The following is a 23,003-nucleotide window of genomic DNA, read 5'->3' on the forward strand; positions in this document are numbered from 1 at the left end:
GTGTTCGGCAGAGATGCTATTTCGAAAACGAATTCATCAATTTTTTCTATGTGAAATAGCGAACCAAAGTGTACTTTCGAAGAATGGGCCTCTACTGCAGCATTTGTGCTCATAGCTTACGGAATAATTGCGTACACAGCGGCAAGCCGAGCGACTTACAGCTTCTTTTGTTACGAGTATACAAAAGCACGAACGAAGGCGAGTTGAACAGCTTTTCTACTCGTTTGGACTCGTGTAGCTTTTAATGCTTCGTCCAGAACAGTTCTAGACCGAACTTTCAGCAGCATACTTCGAAATACGTGCAAAAGTTGTACTTTGGGGCGTACAATTACGGTGTGTATTTTTTTTTTTTTTATGCAGCATTGACTACGTTATCAATGACACCCCTAGAACGCTCTGATCAAATGACACGATTACTACTCGCCTTGTAGAGTTTTATCCGTTGTTTTTGAGAAGTTGCATGCTGCTGCTTCCTGACTCATCTTCCGCAGCTTGCTGTAGTTAATCAACAGCGTGTTTACAGCTAGAACATGTTGAAGCAAAAGTTTCCGAACATATCCAGAGTTGAACACCTTTTGCTGTCATCTTCTTCCTCCCGAATGTAATGGAGCAATGACGCTGATGCCTTTTTGATTTGTCTAGGGGAGGAATTCCGGATTGTTGATTGCTCATGCAGAACTTGTCGAATTACTGATGCATAGACAACAGCGTTGACAACAAAGTATGTGTTTCGGCTACAAAGGGCTGGAAATCCTAAACGCCAGCTTCATAATTCTGTTGCTCATTGTTTGCTTCGTTGAGGGCCTTTAATATCAGTCCAAAAGCATGTTTTTTTAGGCTGTTTCCCTCAAGCTCATAGTAACTATACAGTGCACTAAATGATGCTTCTTCAACATTGATTTCCTTGCCAATATCATTGAAGGTTGGTTAGAAGAAATACCTTACAGCGTTCTTTTGGTTGCGCCAGTTGTTGCATAGGTACATTTTACGACGTGAACTGGGTCAACAATGTAAAAAAAGAAGTTGGATTTCCATTTTGTCTGATAGATTTGAGAAGGCTGTGATATCATTGACTTTCTTGCATTTGCTTCAGTACTTGCTTTCCGCGATGGGGCGTTAAATACGGTGTGCAGTGTGTTGTCATTTCAGCGCACGTTAAACAACACTCATGTGAGCGAAAATAATCCACAGACAGACCAGTGTGGCGTCGCTCATGATCACAGTCTCCACTGCGATCATAATTGTTGGCTTTACGTCGAAAGACGATCGTCTTTCGACGTAAAGCGACCAATTACCATTACTATTACAACATAGCATTAGTACCAGACTCAATAGACGATTTCAGAAATTGCGTGGATGGCCCGCCAGAGAGCGCCGTGTTGCGAATGCGCCGCTGCACCTTGGGATTTAGTTTTCATCAGTCAGTCATGCAGAAGAAGAAGAGCGCAAACGGTTTCGGTTTTCCCTCCTTCCTTTGAGCAACAGTAGCAACAGGCAGGCAAGCACGAATGCAAACTATTTCCCACGACGCATTGCGCGATGCGCGTGACTTGGGCGACGGAGGGTCCCCGTGCGGAGCGCAAGGGCAATATCTGAAATCGCCTATTCATCTTCGACTGGCAGCCACCGATCGCCCTGGAGCGCGCGCTCTATCTTCGACTGGTCAAAACCGAGCACTCTGATAACAGCTTCGGCAGTTGTTTCTTTCTTCCATCTTCTTTCCTCCTCCAGTTCGAAGCGCTGTGGCTGAGAGCATTGGTACCGCCAGTCAAAGATACCATCACAAAGAAACTCCATTGAAACTGCCACGGGAATCTTGGTTACAGGTTGAAGAAGCATTCTTCTGCTGACAAATACGGCCCAAACAGCCCCCACACCGTTTTTGCAAGCCTAATAGAAGCAGTCAACCTACGTAGTTCTCATGCTATGCTATCTTACCCCGGTAAAGGAATCTGATAAGGCGGGGGAAAGGATAGTCGGTCTTGTCATCCACATGACTAACGGACATTTAAGATTCATCGATAACGTCATCTCCTTTTGCGCACTACCGCAGTGGAGAGTTTTAAGTGTTGTCAACAGTACTAAGTAGGGGTACAGAGTATTGTATTAGAGAGTTTTAGCAGACCGTTGATAAGGTGGCTTGCGTCGAACCGTATCAACCGGAACCAGTCAGTGGATAAGATTCTGAGTCACGCACGACTGCGATTGGTTCCGATAGGCACGATAACCTTATCAACGGTATACTAAAACTCACTATTGATTTTCCGTGCCGGAGCCGCCGTTCTGTGTCCGCGATTGGGCCGAACGTGTCACGTGGTTTCTCCTTCCAAGAACTCTCCGTCCATGTTGAGTCACCTCCATGTAAACCCGGTTTCCTGGGTTGCGAGCCGGCTCGACTGCGCGTTGTTCTCCACCGGAGAAGGTAGAGGCTGGCGTCCCATTACTCAAGATCGTCTCGCTCGCCGGCGCGGCTCAGTGTCGCTACTGTGCTCCCTAATTTAGTGGCTCTAGTCAATAAATAGACCACCCGCCGCGTCACGTCACATCAGTATGTCAACTGATTGAGAAAGAGTGGATCGGTTGGCAAAACAAGCGCACGTTATTGTTGCCTTCGTGGTTTTCGCGTTTCTTTGAGGTGAGGTCAGGGTAGTATCTGCCGCGCACATGAAGTTTTCCTTCGTATCTCCTTCGCGCAATGGCATCCATCATCGGAAGCAACCATCAAAACAACTCATGTGATCGGTGGCTGCCAACGCACGTGGCTTTATTTTGCCAACGACGGGTCGCGACATCTGGCGTTGTGACGTAGGCTGTTTGCAAACAGCGGCTGGTCTATACCGTGGACTTAGATATTAGTGAGTTTTAGTGCATTGTACGCTATCGCCTTTCCGTACGTAGGGGATAGCGTGATGGTTCTGCGCACTGCGCGAACCTCTCTTTATGTATTGCGCGTGCGCAGAACCGCTAACCTTATGCCTTACGTACGCAAAGACGATGGCGTACTAAAACTCTCTACTACCCTCAACCCTAAAATGCGCTGGAAGTGCGAGTGGATAGGGGGTGGTCAGGTACGTCAATGTTGTTTTCCTAGTCCACCTACTGGTGCGAGTCGGTGCGATGACTGCACTGATAATGCATTTGCGAGCTACTCGTATGCAGTCACAGTACACTGTGCTACATCGTGTATGTATTACATACTTGTAGATTACACACCAGAAGTATTTAGTTCTCAACCCGCTTACTTCATGAGCAGAGATACGCCAAGTACACGCACACTGCATATTGTCCTAGGTAGTGCTACTTATGGAAATTTTTGCGAGTTGGTGACACATAATTAAAAACCGAAGAGTTCAACTAGGAGACAGGAGACCGTCTCGTCCACGTCTGCCCCCTGTATGCACTCTTCGGCTGTTGAGTGCTATCTATGGGCCGAGTACCACCTGTTCTAAAGTGCTACCTGTGGGCCGAGGGGAATGCCCATTGCAGAATTTTTATATCACCGCGGGATTGGTCTTTTATGCGTGAACTCGAATTGAGAACGGCACGTCGGAAGGTGTGTGAGGTCCCGAGAGAGTGTTTGACTATATTATGTAAGCTAATTATTTACACTGAACATCACAGTGAAATTCATATCACTCCAATGCCAAACACAGAGCACCATGAAATAGCATTTATTGTGTTATACCATTTATTACCATTTATCTTAAGGGGGAGGAGATATGTTTAATGGTTGAAAAAAAAAAGGAAAGGGAAAGGTTAGCCATACAAGAGGCCTGCTATTCCCCCTTCCACAAAAACAAAGAGGAAAAGGAAAACGAACACAGAAAATTATACAGAAATATAGACGAAGACTGCTCCTGGAGTAGTCGCTGCGCAGGCAGGCTAGCATCAGGGAAATATCGCAGAGTGCCGAAGAGTCCAGCAAAACGATGTGCCGTTCTTACGTTGAACTCGATGAGGATTTCACACTGAATTGCAGTTTTTAGAAATTCATTTTTCAGCCAGTGAAAGCCTAGGAAAGGGGCCGCGCTACGTGGCCGTCAGTACAAGACGTGGAAACATACATATTATTTTGTGTTTATTAATCACATGATAAGCACACAATATAACAGTTTGTGAAATGATACAATGTTTATGAGGAAATATCCTCCTGCTGGGGCACAAAGGAAAGTTTACACAATTACGACCCGTTTCATTCATGCGACAAGAGCTGTACGTCTGCTACACACTTGCATAGTACAAGACTTTGAGCCACTTTCCTTGAGCTATGACGAGGGAATGCTACAAATTTCCCTAGCGGCCTATGCTCAAATGCGAGACAAATCGTAACAAGCAGACAAAATGCATAATTTTAAATACGATGCAGACGCCGCCAACAGGACCCAGATGGATAGCAACTCTTGCTAGTAGGTTGGTAAGTAGGATGTTTGAATGACATATATACAGGCGTTGAAAAGTGGAGACGTGTTGAGCATGCAAAAAAAGAAAAGGATGATGGCTCGAATTATAGATCTATCTTTCACAAAAGTCTGAAATTTTCGACGTCTATGTACGTGTCCTGTTCTAGCATTCCCAGTGTGACTAGGGATGCGATAATCTTTCTATCTTAGGTTTTTAGATGGCCTATGTAACTAAGGCAATGCGAGCCTCGATGTTCACAACCCAGTTTAATGGATTGTACATACTACCCAAAAATACAACTATGCATTTGAAATGAATATAAGTGTCATAATTGGGGCGCGTGGAATAATATCGAGCGTTGTTGATCACACGTACGTTTGATACAAACGCACACTGTAAAAAGTACACACTGGTGTTCGCACAGTGTATTTTGCACGCCCCCCTTACGAAACGCACAGGAACTGATGAAGTAGGTGTATCCTTGCAGCCAGACGACCTCGCATATCAGCGGAAGATTTAGCACAATAGCCTTAGCTTTCTCGGATGTTCATACTGTGTGGTAAAGGAAATGAAGGGAAGGTCAACTCAGTAGCAATTACATTAAGTATTAAGGAACTGACCCGTAAAGAAAATTGGCAAGATGTAACTCTTGCTTCTGTAGTGTCTGTCTAATGTTTGAGTGATGCTAGAAAGGTGAAGCTGTATGGGGTACAGGTATATAGTAACCTGTAGTCTGACAGTTTGCGTCACTTCCTGATTACAAGGGGGCACTGCGCGACTATGAAAACGTGGAAAACCGTTCCGTAGGTTACAGTTCTCTCGTCGTAAGCAATACTGTTACAGCTGCCAAAACGAACGTCGCTGCTTCCACCACGGTCGCCGAGGCTCTCGATGCTGCTGCGATGTTGTTGTCTAGTTGTTGCACTTTGATCTTGGGTCTCTTTTCGTGTCCACGTTTCGGTGTTGGCCTCGGTTTTTGAGCTGGAGTGGGGTGAGGTGTAGTTGCTTTCCTGCAAAAAATAAACCTTCTTAAGGCATGTTGAGGTATATGTTCCTAGTTGAGCATTACTTGGACCTCACTGGACCTACTCATTACTGCCGATGGTAATGCCCACCAGTTTCCTATTAGTCGCCTAAAGACTTCGTTTACGTCTACTTTGCTGATCATAATGTATTTAATATACAGTGATCATGTACATGCTGCGCACATATCACTATAGGTATAGCGCCGAGTACGTTCTGTTCAGTTGTGGTACATTATTTTCTGGCTCGCGTTTTCGAAGCCTCGAGGGTTGCTGCTTAATATGCCTATACGCAACGTGGTGTTTCCGTCCAAAAGTACATCGCAAGCGTAGCTGTACGCACCATATTTCAACCCGACCGGCTCCATTCTAGGCGGTAGTACCAAGAACCCTTCTCTTGGCGTACACTGTAAACGTTTTGGGCACTGAACGTACCTTTTTACGAGGTAGGGCTCCCAGAGGTGACACTTGGTTGACCTAGGTCCGTGTGCGACTTTGTAGTCGTTCGGCTTCAAAATGAGGTACGCCTTGTTCTCTTTGGTGTACTTCGGCCACTCTTTATCAGTCTTGGGGATCTTTGGCTTGCTGCAAAGGAAGCACAGAACAACATTTTATACAACCGTTTGTCTTTAGAGCAACTTTAGAGCAAAAACGTCGTTTCACTAAGCAGTAGAGTTATCAGTGGGCGGGGATAGGCATCAATGAACAGGGACGGCATATCACTAATAACTTCAACTTCAGTTCGCATGCCTCAGTATAACTCAGTGACATATCCCGAATACAATGACAGCTAATGTAGAGAAAGATGCTCTCGCATGAGCAAGGTATAGCTCAAGTTTTAAGATAAATTTATTGAATAGTCAAGTAAAGGGAAACTTTGATTCGCCTTATCATATTGTGTCACGCACCACACGCAGAAAAAACAACAAATGAAGATACGTTGTAGCGTATAATGTCGCACATTATTGTCGTGGGATGGGAAAACAAATGCGCACATTGTCACGCTGAAAACGAACAAGTAGAACGAAGCTGCTTCGTCAATGGTTGGGATCGAGTCACGTGGTCGTTGCCAAAAACAAATTCAAAATTGCATCTCTAGTGTGTGACGTGGCCAAGCGATGGTACCACGCTGCTCATACAGTGAAGCTTCATACTATCTTTAGAGAGGATAACGATAGGATAGGGAGGATAACGGTAGGATAACGATATTTTTAGAGTCAAACACGGAAACGTTACACGTAGAAAGTACGGAGTGGTACGCCTCGGTTACCTGGAATAACTAAACAACATGCACCGTAAACACATAGGCGTCAGCAATCAACTGCCAAGTCGTTCTGGCAAGCGCCACTCCGTTGGTATTAATGCTAACGCTCACGGTGTTGCTTCTTCACTACTTCATTACACCAGTAACCTAATGCCAATGACTGCGCAAAAACGGACCGGGACTAGAAGTTGTAAAACAGCAAATATGTGATGGCCATGAACCGCTTAAGCTTTCAACGCTTAAGCTGCGGTACCCTACCCCATTACGTGAGTTGTTATGAGTGACATTAAGATGTATGAAATGCAACAGAAATTGTGAAAGGACTATATTGAGGTCATGGGAATCGCATACGCTGGAGAACTCAGAAACAGTCGCTTTAGTACGCGACGTAGTGAATTATAAAAAGTGAAATTGGTAATCCGATTTTCTATTTTTTTTTAAAGGCGATGTCACCTGGCAAAACCGTACGGAATATTGATCCACGTGTTACCCGCCAACCACACTCAATAAAGTTATGTCACTCTCTCTGCCAAGTGTACTTGATCACGGCTAATTCGACACCTTGCTGAATTCCGTTCTCCATTTCCCCCTCCTTGATTCCCTTGAGTTCTCATGGTCATACTTTGCCCTTCACGAGTAAGATTGATTTCCGTGGTAACGTCTCGAAGGGAACAGAGATGACCTCTGGCTCTTGTTGTGCGTTGTGTTTCGTGGGATTCGTGTGTGCGCCAAGGCGAGGATTAGAGGGATATCTGCCTCGGAAATACGATAAGTATTCCGTGCATTGCACGGAATGGCTCATTACGCGGCTGCGTTCGACGAACTTCACCTGAACGAAATAACAAGAGTGGAAACTGAATCGTTTGAAGGAATTCTCGCACTGAGAAGAAAGACCAAATACGATAAGGATGGCCTGTCAGCTAATGCTTTTTCCAGGACCGTCTAATACTCTCCGCTAATGTCCCAGACATTAGTCAAGTAGCTTGGTAGCTTGGCCGCTTGCATGGCCGCTGGCTTGGAAGCAGAATGAAGGAGGAGGAGTCGGTTCGTTCACAGCGCCTTCGAAAAAGGGGTGGGGGAGGGCTAGTGACGTGTGCACGAAAGTCCCTGACGCTCATTGTCACGTGTCATTCTGAAGCGATAGTTTAAAAGGTCAACCACCGTGTGGGTCCGTCCGTACCTTTATGGTCCGTACCACTGTCATGTGATAACGGATGATCGCAAGACTGTTTGCGGTTTGCGAAAGTTGTGTAACCACCACGGTAGCATTAAGAGGGCTTCAATAAAAATGTAATAATAATTTCTCCTTGTTTTTTTGTTACAAACAAACAAACAACAAAGAATTAATAGCATTTTAAACAGATTTTCGCCAAAAAGTTACCACCGAGATGGCTGTAGAAAGCTATACGGCATTTGAACGCGTCTGGCACAATGCTCAAGGATGCAGATATTTTTTTTAATTACTCGCTTTCTTTTTTTCCCTCGTTCTTTTTTTTTTGTTTCTTTGTTTGAGTCCGAAGAAAGAACCACGTAAATACATGATTGCAAACAACTGAATCAGGCGGCTTGTGAGGGCGTTCTATGACCTGCTTATTCCTTCTCGGCTCTAAGATTGTTACTTAAAAAATACAGAATTAATCTCAATAATCTATTTAATGAGAAGCAGTACAAGAATATCCTGACGAGCACTAAATGACTGTTAACCAAATCACGTTTCACCCTCGTAGTACAATCCACCCTTTTCAAAAAAAAAAAAAAGCTTGATTCAAGCGACGCGAAACGCCATGTATCGTGTAAGATGATTGCTAGAGGCATAATGTTGTAACCAGTGTTGCAAGTCGTGCGAGTGTCAAGGATATGACAAGGACATGAGGGTAGCGAAGCACACCAGTCCAACCGCGCGAAAAAGAGATACAAAATAATCTGTGAATATCCGTTCCTCTGTCGATTATGTACGAGCTCCATGCTTTGACTGGCGCTTTCTGTGCTACAAACATGTAACGCTTCACATGTGGAAGCAAATAATAAGCACTTACCCCGTCTTACAGAATTCACCCAGCTGCATTACAAGTTCATCAGAAAATGTGTATTCACTAGGAGGAACACTGCGCGGCCTATAAAGGTTCGCGACTGCACTGCCATGTGTCGCATTTATATCTTCTTTGGACGCGTGGATTGTTCCCAGGAAAAACAAGATGTCATCACTGTGCGTCACGTCGACCCAGTCTTCCCAAAAGCTGTTTGTTGGTCTGTGATCAAAGATGTAGCGGTACACGGTACCGTTTCCAGAGGCAATGAAGTCGCTAAAAATATCCGCCGGACATTCAAAGGCCACGTCGGACACAGTTCTTGCGAGACATTTGCTTGTCGTTACGATATCTATGTCGTCGTCGTCAGGTAGGTACTCGCTTTCGAAACGCCTGCTTTCATAGAAACCTATGTTCAATAGGATCCTCAAAGTGGTTTTGAATAGGGTGCGACTATCGACATCTGTCTTCGTCCAGGGAAGGCGACTGATCATATGAGCCACCATGTAAGCGCCATCGTTCCCAGTGTCTCCTAAAAACACTTCTTTGACGTGCGCCTCTTTATCCTCGTATATTAAAGGATCTGTTGGCATAAACTCGTCACCATAGCCAGGAAACATCGTTGTGTACCTCGACATCAGCGCTTCTTCGAGTGTATTCACCATCGTACGAGCATTTAACTTTCTGAAGCACTTGACGATATCCTCATATTGGAGCTCTGGTTCTTTCGAGAGGTCTAGACAGTTAACAGACTCAGCAGACCTGCGAATGATATCTTTTACATCAACATGGAAGCATACGGTTGACGGCGTGCCACTGAGCAACACTGCACGTTTAAACATACCCTTGGTGAGATTTGATGTCATATGGTAACTGATCGAAATCGCACCAGCGCTCTGTCCGGCAAGAGTGATTTCGTCCTCATTGCCTCCAAAGAAGCCGATGTTAGCTCGGATCCATTTGAGCGCTTCTAGTTGGTCATACAGTCCCTGATTCCCAGGCGCGTCCGGGAGAGAAGCGTTCAAGAATCCAAAAATGCCGACACGGTAGTTAAATGAAACGAAAATTACACCGGTACGCCTGGCAAACTCGAACCCGTTGTACTCAAAATTGGAACTTGAGCCCCACATGAAGAATCCGCCGTACAGGAACACGAACACAGGAAGGCGCGGGCACGACCCATTGCGATCGGTGCACAATGACCTAGGTATCCATATATTCACGTAGAGGCAATCCTCGCTGTTTGATGACATGTCTTCTGTAACTTCTCCGTTGAGAGGGATGTCGGTCTGCACACACCCTGGCTTCATGCGGGTGGCGTCGAGTACACCTTTCCACGGACTAGCACGGACAGGCTTGCGGAAACGACGCTCACCGATTGGAGGTTCGGCAAAAGGAATTCCGAGATACGCGTCCACAACATCATTCCCTTTCGTGAGACGAGTTCCTTTCAGTGGTCCTAGGGCCGTTTGTACGATGGATGTGTCCAAACCAGAAGAAATCTGGAGTAATGCAACCACCGCGCAAGCTTGAAATATGTGCACACCCATCACGTCGGTGGTGACAGAGTAACTCTAAATCTTGTACTGTACCGAATGAGGATTTTATCACTTTCCGTCACCTCCTCACCCTGGATTGGTAAAGAAGGGGCATGCCATTTAACCTTGGCATGTCTTTCCTTGGTTTGCCGAATATATTCCACCCCACAGCAAGGATCACAATCCGATTATCGGCAAATGATGACTTGTCTCAATGTGGACGACTGACGATGCCTGTAGTAATCGATCATCTTATCTCTGTTTCGTAACAATTGCCTTATAGGAAGGAAATTACCCGTACTTTGCTGTTAGTCTCACAGGCACTATGGTCACCTTGGGGTGAAATATTTCCCGTTGTGCAATGTGTCCCCAATGATCCAATTATCATTACGGTTCAAGTAATTCACGTGTTATCTACTTGAGGATAAATATAAACAACACATGGTTGTTGTAATACCTGCACTGAGATCGCTATGTCGGACAGTAACTGATGATGTAGAATGAGATAAAGGATGATTAGGAAAGAAAAAGCTGGCAGTCGTTATGTCGGATAGGGTCAACATTGGCTGCCCCAGTACCTGTAGTCTAAGAAAATATGCCGAAAACAAGCCTACAATGACAACAAAAAACTAAAGAGGAAGAGATACAACAGCAATCCTCGTCAAATCCCACGTGCAGAAAGAGATAAAGGAAGTCAGCATGTGAAAGGTTAACCGAAAGGCATTCAAATACATTGTTTTTGAGCAGTGAGCCAGTCAAGCATTAGTGATTTAGAAGGACGTACAGAACGGTGAAGTAACTTCTAGCAGAGTTATATACAAGTATAAAAGTACAGTTGCGATGCCCTGGATGTGCCCTGATATTACGCATGGGGATATTGTGGTGTCCCATGACCGCTGAACGAATGCATTTTACGCGAGTTATTAGGCTTGACATTCAAGATGCACGTGTTATGCGTGTGACGACTCACAGTTGCTGGTTACGTTGCGTGAAACGGAGCTATCACAGAGAAGCGTTGAAACCTCCAATATCGTCCACTACTCCACAGTGGTTGAGGTCACAGTAGAAGCAAGCAGTCCCATAAAAAGAGGTGGATACTCCATGGTGGGTGTATGCGCGTGCCGTCACCTTTCTAATGCGGCCCCGGTGGCTCAGTCGGTAGCGTGTTCGCCTTCTGATCCCTAGATCGCGGGTTCGAACCCGGGCGAGGACGCCAGCAACTTGGTGGCAGGGTACAAGTTGCTTAGACACGCAGTCTTCCGCGAGGGACGTTAACTACGGGGTGCCGTGTGATGAGCTTTCATCGCACGTTAAAGAACCCTCAGGTGGACAAAAGCAATCCACAGACCAGACCGACCGCTGTGGCGTCGCTCATGATCTCAGTTGTCTCGCGACGTAAACCCCTAATTATTATTTATTATTTACCTTTCTAATATTACCACAGCATAGATATGTTTCCAGGGATCATTTAGATATAAAAGGAGCAAGCACCACAGCAGTTCATAAGCAAGTAATAGCTGTTAGAGGCACATCGACGCAAGCGATGGTACACTTTTCAGCAGTTTGGATTCACTAACTGAGTGCTCTGAATTATGGCTTTCTCTAAAGGACGTCAGCAGAAACACTACTGCTTATTTATTTATTTTTTTATATAAAATGCGGATACCTGCGCGCGCGGGTTGCTTGAGGTAATTGGGTACAAATATAATGAGGGGAAAGGAACGTTTTTAGTACGCTCGCCAAGGCTATTCAATGGTGATTTAACGGTGGATAAATTAACCTTGTTCACGGCTGCGATAAGGACAATGTGTATATGCCATTATCTTTATCCTTCGTCACACTAAAGGCGAGGCCATCGGTATCTTGCGCATTACGCATGCCAGGAATAGACGTACAGTAAATGTAGAATATTCGTCACAGGTCTTTCATTAATGTGATGTGTTTGAATTGTTTCGAACGGAAAGTATTTAATGCCAACATGTGTGAGCATGACATACCGGAATCATGAACAGGTGATACACATAGATGACTAAAAAGTGACCGAGTAGAGGTCGCTATTAGCTGTTCACGTACACTACTGTGTGTGTGTGGAGGGGGGGGGGGGGGTAACGTTGGGTAGACGAGCGGACTGCCTGCCTAGGCTGGCGGCACGTTGCTGCGGTCCCCCAGTGTATCAGAGCAGGCAAAACTAGCATCCTACGCCGTTTTATAACTGCCTGAGCAGCGTAGTTTCGGGATTTCGGGTATGTGTGATGTTAGCTTGTCAAGGGCCCCCAACATAGGACGCAAACGATTTCCCAAAAAGGGGTAGCGCGTTTGACGCAATGCCCCAAAGATTCAGCCCATTCCTATTCTGTCCCTTTGAATCAACATCTTCTTTCTCTAGTGCTCTCACTCCAACAAGCATACTGTGACTGTGTTACACTCCTGACCTGTCTACGCAAGGGCTTCAACCACATTCAACACACCCCCGCCTTCCTGCCTGCTTCCAAGATGTTCTGACGCCCCTGTATGCTCCTAACACCCCATATGGGCCTCTCTCTCTCTCTCTCTCGGTATCTTTTTTGTTCATTCGTCAATGGGAAATTGTTTCTCACTGTCCTTCTACACAGCAGATGGAGCCACATTGTTCTCACAAGCGCGTGCGTAACTGTCTGCGCTACGAACGTGCAGTTCATCACTAACTTAAAACGCATAGCGTATGCAAGGGTATAGGTACTATGACAAAACGAGTTGTTGAGTATCACACCTCCGTCTACGCCCGACATCAATCTTCACCATCCTCGAACCTCAACTCGACTCGCGTTATCGTAGTTCTCATCCTGCACACACTTGCGTGTTTACCACACGCATCGTGTAGTCAACAGGTACATGGTACTGGAACTTGATCGTGCACGCTGCAATATGTAGCTGTGGAGTAGCATCGTATGCGAAGTTGCATTCAAAGAATTAGCTCAAACTCTGAGGTGGTGCCTTGCTTAGCCGCAACAAAGGAATTCTTTCAGGGCCATAACCCCCGGAGCACCCCAGCTTTGACTCGAGGCGTTCAGCTAAGGAATGTCATTTCACCTAACGCAGTACCCTGGGGCACCGCAAATATGCGCTTATTACAACTTTCTCCCAGATAATACGGCAAGAGCTGAAAACGTCGTTAACCTTGGTAGCAATAGAAGAAAAAATACAGAAAACGCTCCGTAAAACTGGATCGACGCCAGTATCAAAATGGATTCACCCTTTTCTGTCCGGGTATAATAGTGCGTTTTGCGTGATTTCGCCTTTGCGTTTGTAAGGTATAGCGCTGGTGGCCCTGCAGTCGCGCAAAACAAAGAGAGCTTCACGCTGCGCACAGGACCACTACGATAATCCCCTACGTACGCAAAGGCGATATAGCGTACGATGCACTACAACTCACTAATAGCGATGCGTCCCTCGGCTATCAGACAATGCATGCCACCAGGCTCAGTATATTCGATTATCACTCTCCTAAATGGCGCTATACCGACAAGCATCTTGAAGGGATCCACGGAATGGTAATGGTACCGTGATGTTACACGTAAGGTTTTTCTGCGCAGTGTGGCGACATGTTGCACGTGCCGCAGGGTAGAACTGCGGATAATTTGGACCACCTGGGGTTCGTTTGATGTGCGCCGGAAATCTCCGACACACGGTGCTGAAAGCAATGTTTGCCTCCCCCACGGAGGACAATAGAACATAGCATGAACGAAAATCGAAATATCATTTCGTAACTCATATAATGAGTCAACAAAATAGCATTGATTTCTACCGTGCGTCGGAACGGCTACCAAAGGCTACCGTTTGTTGTTTTCACTCCAGGATTAAGCCCCATATATTATGTGAAGGCTGCCCATCTTTCCGCGTTCTTGAAGTGCACGTGGCTAGTTCGTGCGTAACTTAGCGTGCAATTTTTACATCATTTGTTTCAGGCGTCGTGGTAAGCGAGCTTGCCCGCCTTGAAAGCCGTCGGACTAGTGCACCGATGAGAGAGAGAGAGAGAGAGAGAGATGACATGAGAATGTAATGAGGCTTGTCTTCACGTGCAATGGCAGGACGACTGATGTATAGAACTTGCACGCAATTTGTGCACGGAGGGACTAGAGGCCCATTGCGCACTTCTTTCCAATTTATGCCCACATACAAGTGAGTGCTATTTCGTCAGAGGGAGTATTACGAGGTACTATTACGTCACTCGAGCCCCTACTTGGGGGACTACTCCAAAGTTTGTGTTAATGTTCTCCCTAAGAAACCATTCGATGGTGTCGATGGTGCAATGTGAGTATGGCGCAACCGGCCACAATGCTGGAAAGCCCCAGAACGGTATCAAAGTGCGTGATCTGTCAAAGCACGATTGCATGAGCTATAACGTTCGTGCCGGTGGCTCTGTGGTTGTCAAGGTCTCTATCTCGTAGACTCTATAGGGTGGGGCTCAAGTAAAGATACCGCCGGTTATGGAAGCAGTGCCCTTTGTATTCGTGCGCGAAACCAATAACTGCATTATTCTATTGCTGCGGATGCGTATTTTGTATGTGCATAGCGTATTAGATAATTCAACTCGAAACAGAACCGTGCACATACGTCCTCTGGAATTCGTTACTAACTGTGCGGCTTATACTCAGAATTTTCAACGAATTTCTCTCAGAAGGGCGACATTTTTACGTTAATCAAGCAATATAACGCAACGTTGAAAAATAAACATTACACAACGCAACGCAATAAACGCAACATGACCGCTCCCCCTTTCTGCCCTGTCGTTGATGTCAGGATCGTTGACACAGCACATGTGCCACGCCCGTGGCGCGGCGGAATTTTATTCGCACAAGCAGCGACTACCTAAGATGCTAGACCCAATAGCCTTATTGTAGTATTTCAAAGGTACCGTAAAGGAACAAACAAGCAGCTTACATGTTTAGTGTCATTTAAGAACGTGTTGTTCATAAAAGCCTCAAGCGTGTGCCTTGATGCCTCGCATCAAGCAGTCTTTTTCTGGCTGACTTTTCCTGCCCAATAAATAGATTAATTCACCCACCCCCTCTCTTCCTCGGAACATTGCACACGGGATATGCTGCAGTAGACGATTTTAGCGTGTTCTTGAAATTGCGGTAAATTGGTCGAGGCGACGCCTAGTGCGAGACAGCCCTCGTTTTGGCGGGCACCAGCGGCGCTCATACATTCAGCACTTTTTGTTGTGATTTGGAATTTCTACGTGGTGCTCCGTAGACGGCGCTGCGGTAGATCCCGTGTTATGCGGATGCAACGTAGTTTTGCCGCTGTACTTGACGAGCAATTTGAGCATAATGTTGCCCGCAAATTTCAATTTTAATTTCCTAAAAACCATGAGGTGATAGCGACGAAAATTGTGACATTACAGTCCTAAGGACTTGCGCTATTGAGTGAACTCACTTTATGTGTTGCGCCTCAACTGTTGTACGGCACCCTTCAACAAGCACGTCTCGCGTCCCATTCTCGCTCCGACCACCACCTGTGCGCCCGTTTGCCCCGCTTCGCTGTCAGTCGCTATCATAGGTATACACCGTCGTACTTACCCCCATCTGCAGAACTGAGCTATGGAATCAACCATGCTGTTTGATAGCTCGGAGTCTTTTGCATGTGCAACACTAGACTTGAGCGTCTCGCTCCACCCGTCGTTGTGGCTCCTGTTCAGGTTGTCACGTTCAACATTAACACTGCCCAGGGCGAATATGATGTCGTCACCGTGCGTAGCTGTCACCCAGTCAGCCCATAGGCTATTTGACATGCGATGCGCGAACAGATAGCGATACACATTTGCACCTTTTTCGGACATTTTGGACGCGACCAAGTCCGTCGTGCACTCGAATGAGAGGTCAGTCATGGCATCACTGAGTCCCCGTAACATCTTCGTTCTCGTGATAGTGTCGTCCGGTTTAAGATAGGCGTCTATGATGTTCCGACTTTGACCGATTCCGATGTTCATGACAATCCTCAAGGTTGCGCGTAGCGTTGTTCTTCCGTCAATATCGCCGAGGGAGAAGGGCGCGTGCAAAAAGAAGAGTGAAACTAAAAGTTCTCCGTCGTCTTGTGTCGTGCCAACAAAGACATCTTTAACGTGCGTATCCATTTCATTCACGTTGTACGGGTTCTTCGGTAGAAATTCGTCTCCGAAATTTGGTAAGATGGTGATGAAACGATAAGGCATGGCTTCACGCGCTGCGCGGACGAGTTCATGAGCGTCCAGGCTCTGGAGACACCGGACAGTGTCACTGATTTGTTTGTCCCATGATCGCGTGCTGTCCGAGCAGTTGACGTAATTACTGATTCTACGAAAGGCATCGTGGTGATTGGTGTCTTCACTGTAACGGATCGTGGACGATACACCGCTCAGCAGAACCGCCTTATGAAAGAGTCCCTTACTCAGAGGCGACATCATGTGGAAATGTACGGAGACTGCACCTGCGCTTTGTCCAGCTAGAGTGATTGCATTCGGATCACCTCCAAAATATTCCACGTTGTTTTTGATCCAGCGCAAGGCTTCCACTTGATCATACATACCCATATTTCCGGGCATTTCGGGAGTGGAAGCGTTTAGGAAACCGAATACACCAACTCTGTAGTTGAAACTCACGTAAATCATACCAGTGCGAGCGGCAAACGCGGTTCCATCATAAATAGAGAGCGAGCTTGTTCCCCACTGAAAAGCACCGCCATATATGAAAACGAACACAGGCATGCGCTCTCCACAGGACACCGTGCCATTGCTGCAGGAGTTCTCGGGTACCCAGATATTCAAAGTCAAGCAGTCTTCCGTCGTGTCTGACATATTCACAAACACAACGTCGTTGAGATGAAAACTAGTCTGAACACATCCGGGAGACATCGACGTAGCGTTCAGAACACCAGTCCACGGTCTTGCCGGCTTAGGCTTCCGAAATCGAAGTTGTCCTATCGGTGGTTCTGCGAATGGTATGCCGAAGTACGTATTCACTGTTTTCCCGTTCTGCGTAATTTGGCGCCCGGTTACTTCTCCCAGCGTCGTGCGAACCACGGGCGCATTGCCGAAGGCACTTCCCGCACTCACAAACCAAATGAGGCTCGATAACACGGGGATCACCAGCATTATGCATTGGAAGCGAGACATGTAACCCTTTCTTGTCCTGTGGTAGTGAGAGCCTTCTGTTAAGAGACTCTTTGCCCATCAGCGCTATATGTAAGGGAAGGGCAACAGGCCCTCGCCCTGTGGGGCAGACCTCCTCCCCCAACTCTGTTTTGAGATCTTTATCTCCGGATGCCGTTTAAAGCGTGTTTGCCCTGGAGGCGCGATTAAGTGCATTCACTTTCCTGTTCGGCAGACGTCATCACGTGAAAGTATGCAGCGACAATGCCGCATCACTGGAGTTGAACGAGATATCTGATTCTGCATCGTATGATGTCTGGATAAAACATATGATATGGAAATGAGATAACAGCCACCGGAAATCGCACTGGCGTTTATGGGAAGTCGAGATACTAGAGAAAGGTCTGGCTGAAGCTACATATATTATGTCTGACTGTGTTATCTAACTGAGCATTTGACGCATTTATAGCTAGCGATAGGCAAACGTGACGTCAAATTCCAAACATTCTACGGGCACTCTTGATATTTTGCTGATGCTGCTCCATTGACCCTCGATGTTCATCAGCTGATTCAGATATTCACATCCGCGCCGTTTATTTGATCATTATGCCGAAGCGTGCCAAGACGATAAGCCAGGTTCACTTCAGAAATGAGCGGGATATGTTTCTGATATGAAAGCCGGAGTACTGTATTTTTGAATATCAAGAATAATAGTGAAGCTCAACGCGACCCTGCGGCAATTTGCACTGCAGCACCGTGTGTAGTGGAAAACTAACGCGCGTCAAAAACTGGAAACACTTTTACTGGTATACATTCTTGAGGATGCAACGTGATGGCTGCTGTTCTGGCCTTGCCGTTTGCCTCTCAGTGTCAGAAGTAACATTATTGACACGTGTGTTTTGCGCCAGAGCGAAAACGAGCTCGTGCGATTGATGTTGTACAATTCAAAGAAAAAGAAGATGGTGAAATCTATTTGATGAGCGTCCTTTCGCTTGTCTCTCTCACACTAATAACGCCGGGGACGTTTCCTACTTTTCTTTTCCGACTCCTTCAATAACAGAACCGAAAGAGCCAAGCTTGGAGTTAATGGTACGGCTGTGTCCTTACGGAAGGAACGCGTCCTATTGAGTTCCAATACACCTGTCAGTCAAACAACAACAACAACAAAAAAAAGCATAACCTTCTACGAACCCCCACGAACATGTATTGTGCACCAGTGAAAAACAGGATGGTTCGGCAGGCACATAGCATTGTATGGGGTATGCTTGGGGGACATATCGTTTTCTCTAGGTTTGTTACCGTTTGTTCGGTTTGTTACCGTTTTATTTACGGTTGGGTTCTTTCCGATGGTATGGATGCCTGACGCTCTGGAAATTTCATGGAACGTTTTGGCGTTACGGTTTTCTTCTTTTCCTTTTTTTTTTTTTGATTCCGTGTTAGCGCCGCGAAGCAAGAGTGGCTATGAGCTGCGTATACAGACGTGAACAGATGGAGAGAGGACAGCAGGAAGGAGTGGGGGACAGAGGGGTTAGTATGCGTCCTGGGCTGACTTCAGGGATAAGTGTGCCGGCATTCGTCTGGAAAGTCCTCGGAAAACCGAGGGAAAACTTCATACAGCATAGCCGGTGACTGGATTCGAACCCTTGTCACCTCCAGGCGCTGCGGTTTGGCCTGGGGTTAAATTAATTGAACCGTTGTACTCGATTTAGTTTTAATTTGTTAATTTATTTTATATGCAAATAAAACAAATAAATACGATTAAATTAACAGTCATCAGAGTAAATTCTACGCGCAAAACCTCGCCGATTTGTTGAGTTGAGGGCGTATTACGCTGAATGATCCAAAATGCTTCTACCTTGCGAAGGTCTGAAGCTCAAAGCATCCTCAAACGCTATATCCAGCTCTATAGGATACATTCTGAAATAAGAATTGGACTTCGATTCTTTTTCCTCTCTCGATTTTATATGCTGAGCTTTTTGAGAGCTGTTACAAAAGCGTGCATTGCTTATCAATGAAAGATAAATACGGTACAATACAGTAGTTCATTCTTAACTAACCCACACAATCCGCACACAATAGTGAGTGTTAGTAGACCGTGATAACCTGGCCCCCGGAGTACTGTGTCTACCGCGCCCAATCAAGTGATAAGATTCTGAGTCAGGAACGCTGTCACTGGTTTCGGCAGGCACGATAGCTTCCCGGTGACGTTATCAACGGTCTACAACACTTGCTACTAAAAACCGCGGTTGTAGGCAATAGACGACCCTCTGATTACAAACGTGTGAAGTCACGAGAAGACTGGTTCGAGGTTATATTTTGCTGTGGTGGGCAAGAAGCTGGAAAAACGCGTCTGCTGATAGACCGAAAAGGCTGATAAAGTTGATAGATGCCCACCAGCGTGTTTTGGGCGGCAACGAAACGTAATCGATGACGTAGGGGAGCAGGTCGTCTATACCGAGTTTTAGTGTTACCATTGAGAACGTGACTTGCGTCGAACCGTATCAACCGGAAGCAATCAGCGGATAAGATTCAGAGTCACACACGACTGCGATTGGTTCCGATAGGCACGATAACCTTACCAACAGTTTGCTGAAACTGTCTAATGACAGCGAGCCGGCTTCAGCCTGGCTAACCTTTCCTCTTTTCTCGTCTTCCTCCTAATAAATATACCCCTCCCCTCTTAATGGCGGTACAACTGGTCGAATATGGAACCTGTTTGCAGTTCATGGTAATTTAAAAGGAACCAGGGGGTGTAGGAAACGCTTGTGCACTACGGTTACGATTAACAGTGTTTCCCGCAACGACATCAAGAAATGTTGAGCGTTCCCAGACACTCTTGCAGTCATTTACCTCTATGTAACTATACTTCTCTAATTGCAGGGAAAAGGAGTACCGTGTGTCTGACCGTCTGTCCATCATTCCGGGAAGGGTGAGTAACTCTTTCGCGGCAAAAGTAAAATGATAAAGCGAGTAATCAACCAGGTTATACGAACTACCTGAAACGCGAAAGAACAATGGATCCAGCAAAATTTGCTGTGCAAGATGTTCTAACTTCACTGCCAAAGGCAAGTGTGATCTGGTCCCTTTGACACGCAATATCGCGTTTGTTTGCCTGCTGTGACGTCATAATTTCAGATACGACTTAAGGCTCGAGTACTTTGCTGTACGCTTCCTGTAGTAAGTGTTGTGAAGGTAAACCTGTGACAAACTTTTCACGGAAATGTAACGTACAGACTGCGAAGATATTTTACGAAATTTGCTATGCAACATTTTGAAACTCGATGCCAAAGAGACGTTTGATGTAGGAAATACTAGATCACACGTGCCTCTTGCACGCAATATTGCGTTTGCTTGCTGCTGTTGCGGTTGTAATTTCAGTCATGACGTAAAGTTCTATTAACTTTACCGTACGTCGACTGTAGTAAGTGTTGTGAAGGTAAACTTGTGATAAACTTTTCACGGAAATATAACACACGGACTGTCCGACGTGGGTACACTGACAAATGTAGAAAAACAAAAATATCAAAAATAAAACGAACTGCCGGGGCGATCGTTATACGCAGAGAGAGATCTTCGTATTATCATGGTGGTGGTATTACACAGAAACGCTTTCTGTTGTTGTCTTCACCATGGAAAAGTGGACCATGGGCATAACACACGAACTGTTTCTGAACCTTTGGGCAGTTGCTAAAAACCTTCTATGCGTGTCCGTCACGCTGTCCATCGACAGGCTTTAAATGTTCAGTCATAATCTCTTCTTCACGTCATGAAGAAGGAGATACCAGTTCCATGTGCTTTTGCATAATCGCTTGGGACCCCATATTTCCATTTTCTGTTTTTTTTTTCTTTTTTTCAGCTATTGTGATTGCCGTCTCTGTATCGAACGGTCCTCGTCTATCTTATACCGCTGTCATATGGGCAGTCTCTGGACAGTGAACATCGAAAATCAATGGCCATGGCATATATGCGAGTAGCGCCATCAAGCGCGCATCGCGTCAACCTGCCACGGAGAGCATTGAATTCAATGCCCTTTGAGAAGTTGGCACATTGCACGCTTGATGGCGCTACCCGCATATTCGATAGCCACTGGTTTTCGATGACAATTGGACACTGCCCATTGGGCTGCCCATGTGACAGTGTCCAAAAATCTACGACCTGCGTCACAGGAAAACCCAGGAATATTTCAGACATAAGTCGGCACAGTTCCCCTAGAAGTCGGCCCAGGACGCACATTTCCCCAGGGCGTCAGTCGTGACGTTGCCCACATACGTGAGGCCGACAACGGCAAGCCCTTTCACCATCACCATCACGACCTGCGTCAACGGCTGTCAGCAGGAACTGCAACGCCCACGGATAGCAGAGTGCGCACTGTCGTACTCTGTACCCAATGTAACCCTGGGACACTGTGGGAGCTACACTACACTGACGTTAATCTTCGTTAAATTCTTGAACACAGGAAACTGGAATTTTGCGCTCCACTATTTACTAAAGCCATTGTGGTCTAAGCGTCCTGTTTTGCTGCACATTTGGTGACCCCGACACGAGACCCCTCTAAACCGGTGCCCAGCGACGATGCCCCGTCCCTGACCCAACGATGCCCGGTGCCCTGCCCTTTGCTCGGGTAGAAGGATGGTGTAGCGCCAACGGGACTACACTATTATCAACATCATAATCTCGATTAACACGTTTTTGACAAATGACTGATACGATCAGAAAAGCTAGTTTTTTTAATTACTTTCTCTCCTTTCATTTTATTTCAATTTAGTTTTTCCCAATTATTGACAACGTGTAGTCACACAGCTTTTTTAATTGTGCAAAGGAAACGTTCACCGCTGATGGGCATGACTGATTTCCCCTATGGATGAGTTTCCTTATGTGTGTATATCCATTATAATAAACAGTAGGGCTACATATCCATATCCACACACCAATCACATGAGGCGATGTACCAGCAGCGTAGAGAACACGCGACCTCATGATAAAAGTGACAGACGCACGCGTGTTGTTAATCACGTCCTTCCTCTTCCAGTCGAAAACTCATCAAGGTTCGTGCGGGTTGCCACTTGACCTTCAGAATGGCTGGCAGTGAAACGCTCATGAGTGGTTGTCTGCCTTCGGATGATCAGTTACGCTCGAGAAGAAGCAATCTTTCATGTGGCCTTGGCTCGGCCAGACACATTATTTCTTACTGTTTATAACTCTTTTCTCTTCTCGCACTTTTTGCTCCACTCTAAAAACAGAACTTCACCACATAGCACGCTGTGCGTCAACCATTGCCGAGAGTGATAGGGTTATTGCTTCTGATTCGAAGAGAGAGGTGGGCGTACGCCTTTTTGTGGCAATTTGGATATATGAAAATTGCCGCAAAAAGGCGTACGCCCACCCCTGTCTTCGAATCATGAGCATGAGCCACGAGCTCTTTGGAAGGCAGGCATCAAGAACCAAGAATATGTATCTGCGATAGCGAGTCACACGAACAGAACCGGTCCTCGAACTACGAGAACATTACAACATGCATTACATCAATGGCCATTTCGATACCACTTATGGCGAATTCCGTTGGTTGTTGTAGTGCAGAAGAGCTTAATATCGCCGTTAGCGTGCATGTTACACTGGTCACTTCAGGGCAACTTGCATCGCGTT

General features: G+C 46.1%; 1 protein-coding gene and 1 long non-coding RNA gene across 6 annotated transcripts in view; one reads left to right on the forward strand and one right to left on the reverse strand.

Annotated features, from left to right (window-relative positions):
* The window catches only part of LOC135385723 (uncharacterized), a 126,513-nt gene that overhangs the window by 81,467 nt on the left and 22,043 nt on the right, over nucleotides 1-23,003 (forward strand). For both annotated transcript variants that reach the window (XR_010420483.1, XR_010420482.1), the window contains one exon: nucleotides 20,241-20,289. This is a non-coding gene — a long non-coding RNA (uncharacterized LOC135385723). The remainder of the gene's footprint in view (nucleotides 1-20,240; nucleotides 20,290-23,003) is intronic.
* LOC135385718 (acetylcholinesterase-1-like) overlaps nucleotides 4,062-23,003 on the reverse strand; it is a 48,232-nt gene continuing 29,290 nt past the window's right edge. For 2 of the 4 annotated variants that reach the window (XM_064615198.1, XM_064615196.1), the window contains exons 2-3: nucleotides 5,859-6,008; nucleotides 4,062-5,411 (exon numbers count right to left, since the gene is read on the reverse strand). In XM_064615198.1, coding sequence (XP_064471268.1) covers nucleotides 5,210-5,411; nucleotides 5,859-6,008 — 352 coding nt within the window. In that variant the 3' untranslated portion in view covers nucleotides 4,062-5,209. Of the gene's footprint in view, nucleotides 5,412-5,858; nucleotides 6,009-8,723; nucleotides 10,288-15,813; nucleotides 17,439-23,003 lie in introns of those variants that run through there. The other 2 variants (XM_064615197.1, XM_064615199.1) reach the window with 2 other exon arrangements.

This window comes from Ornithodoros turicata, chromosome 2, assembly GCF_037126465.1.
Source record: "Ornithodoros turicata isolate Travis chromosome 2, ASM3712646v1, whole genome shotgun sequence".
In the NCBI taxonomy this organism is placed as follows: domain Eukaryota; kingdom Metazoa; phylum Arthropoda; class Arachnida; order Ixodida; family Argasidae; genus Ornithodoros; species Ornithodoros turicata.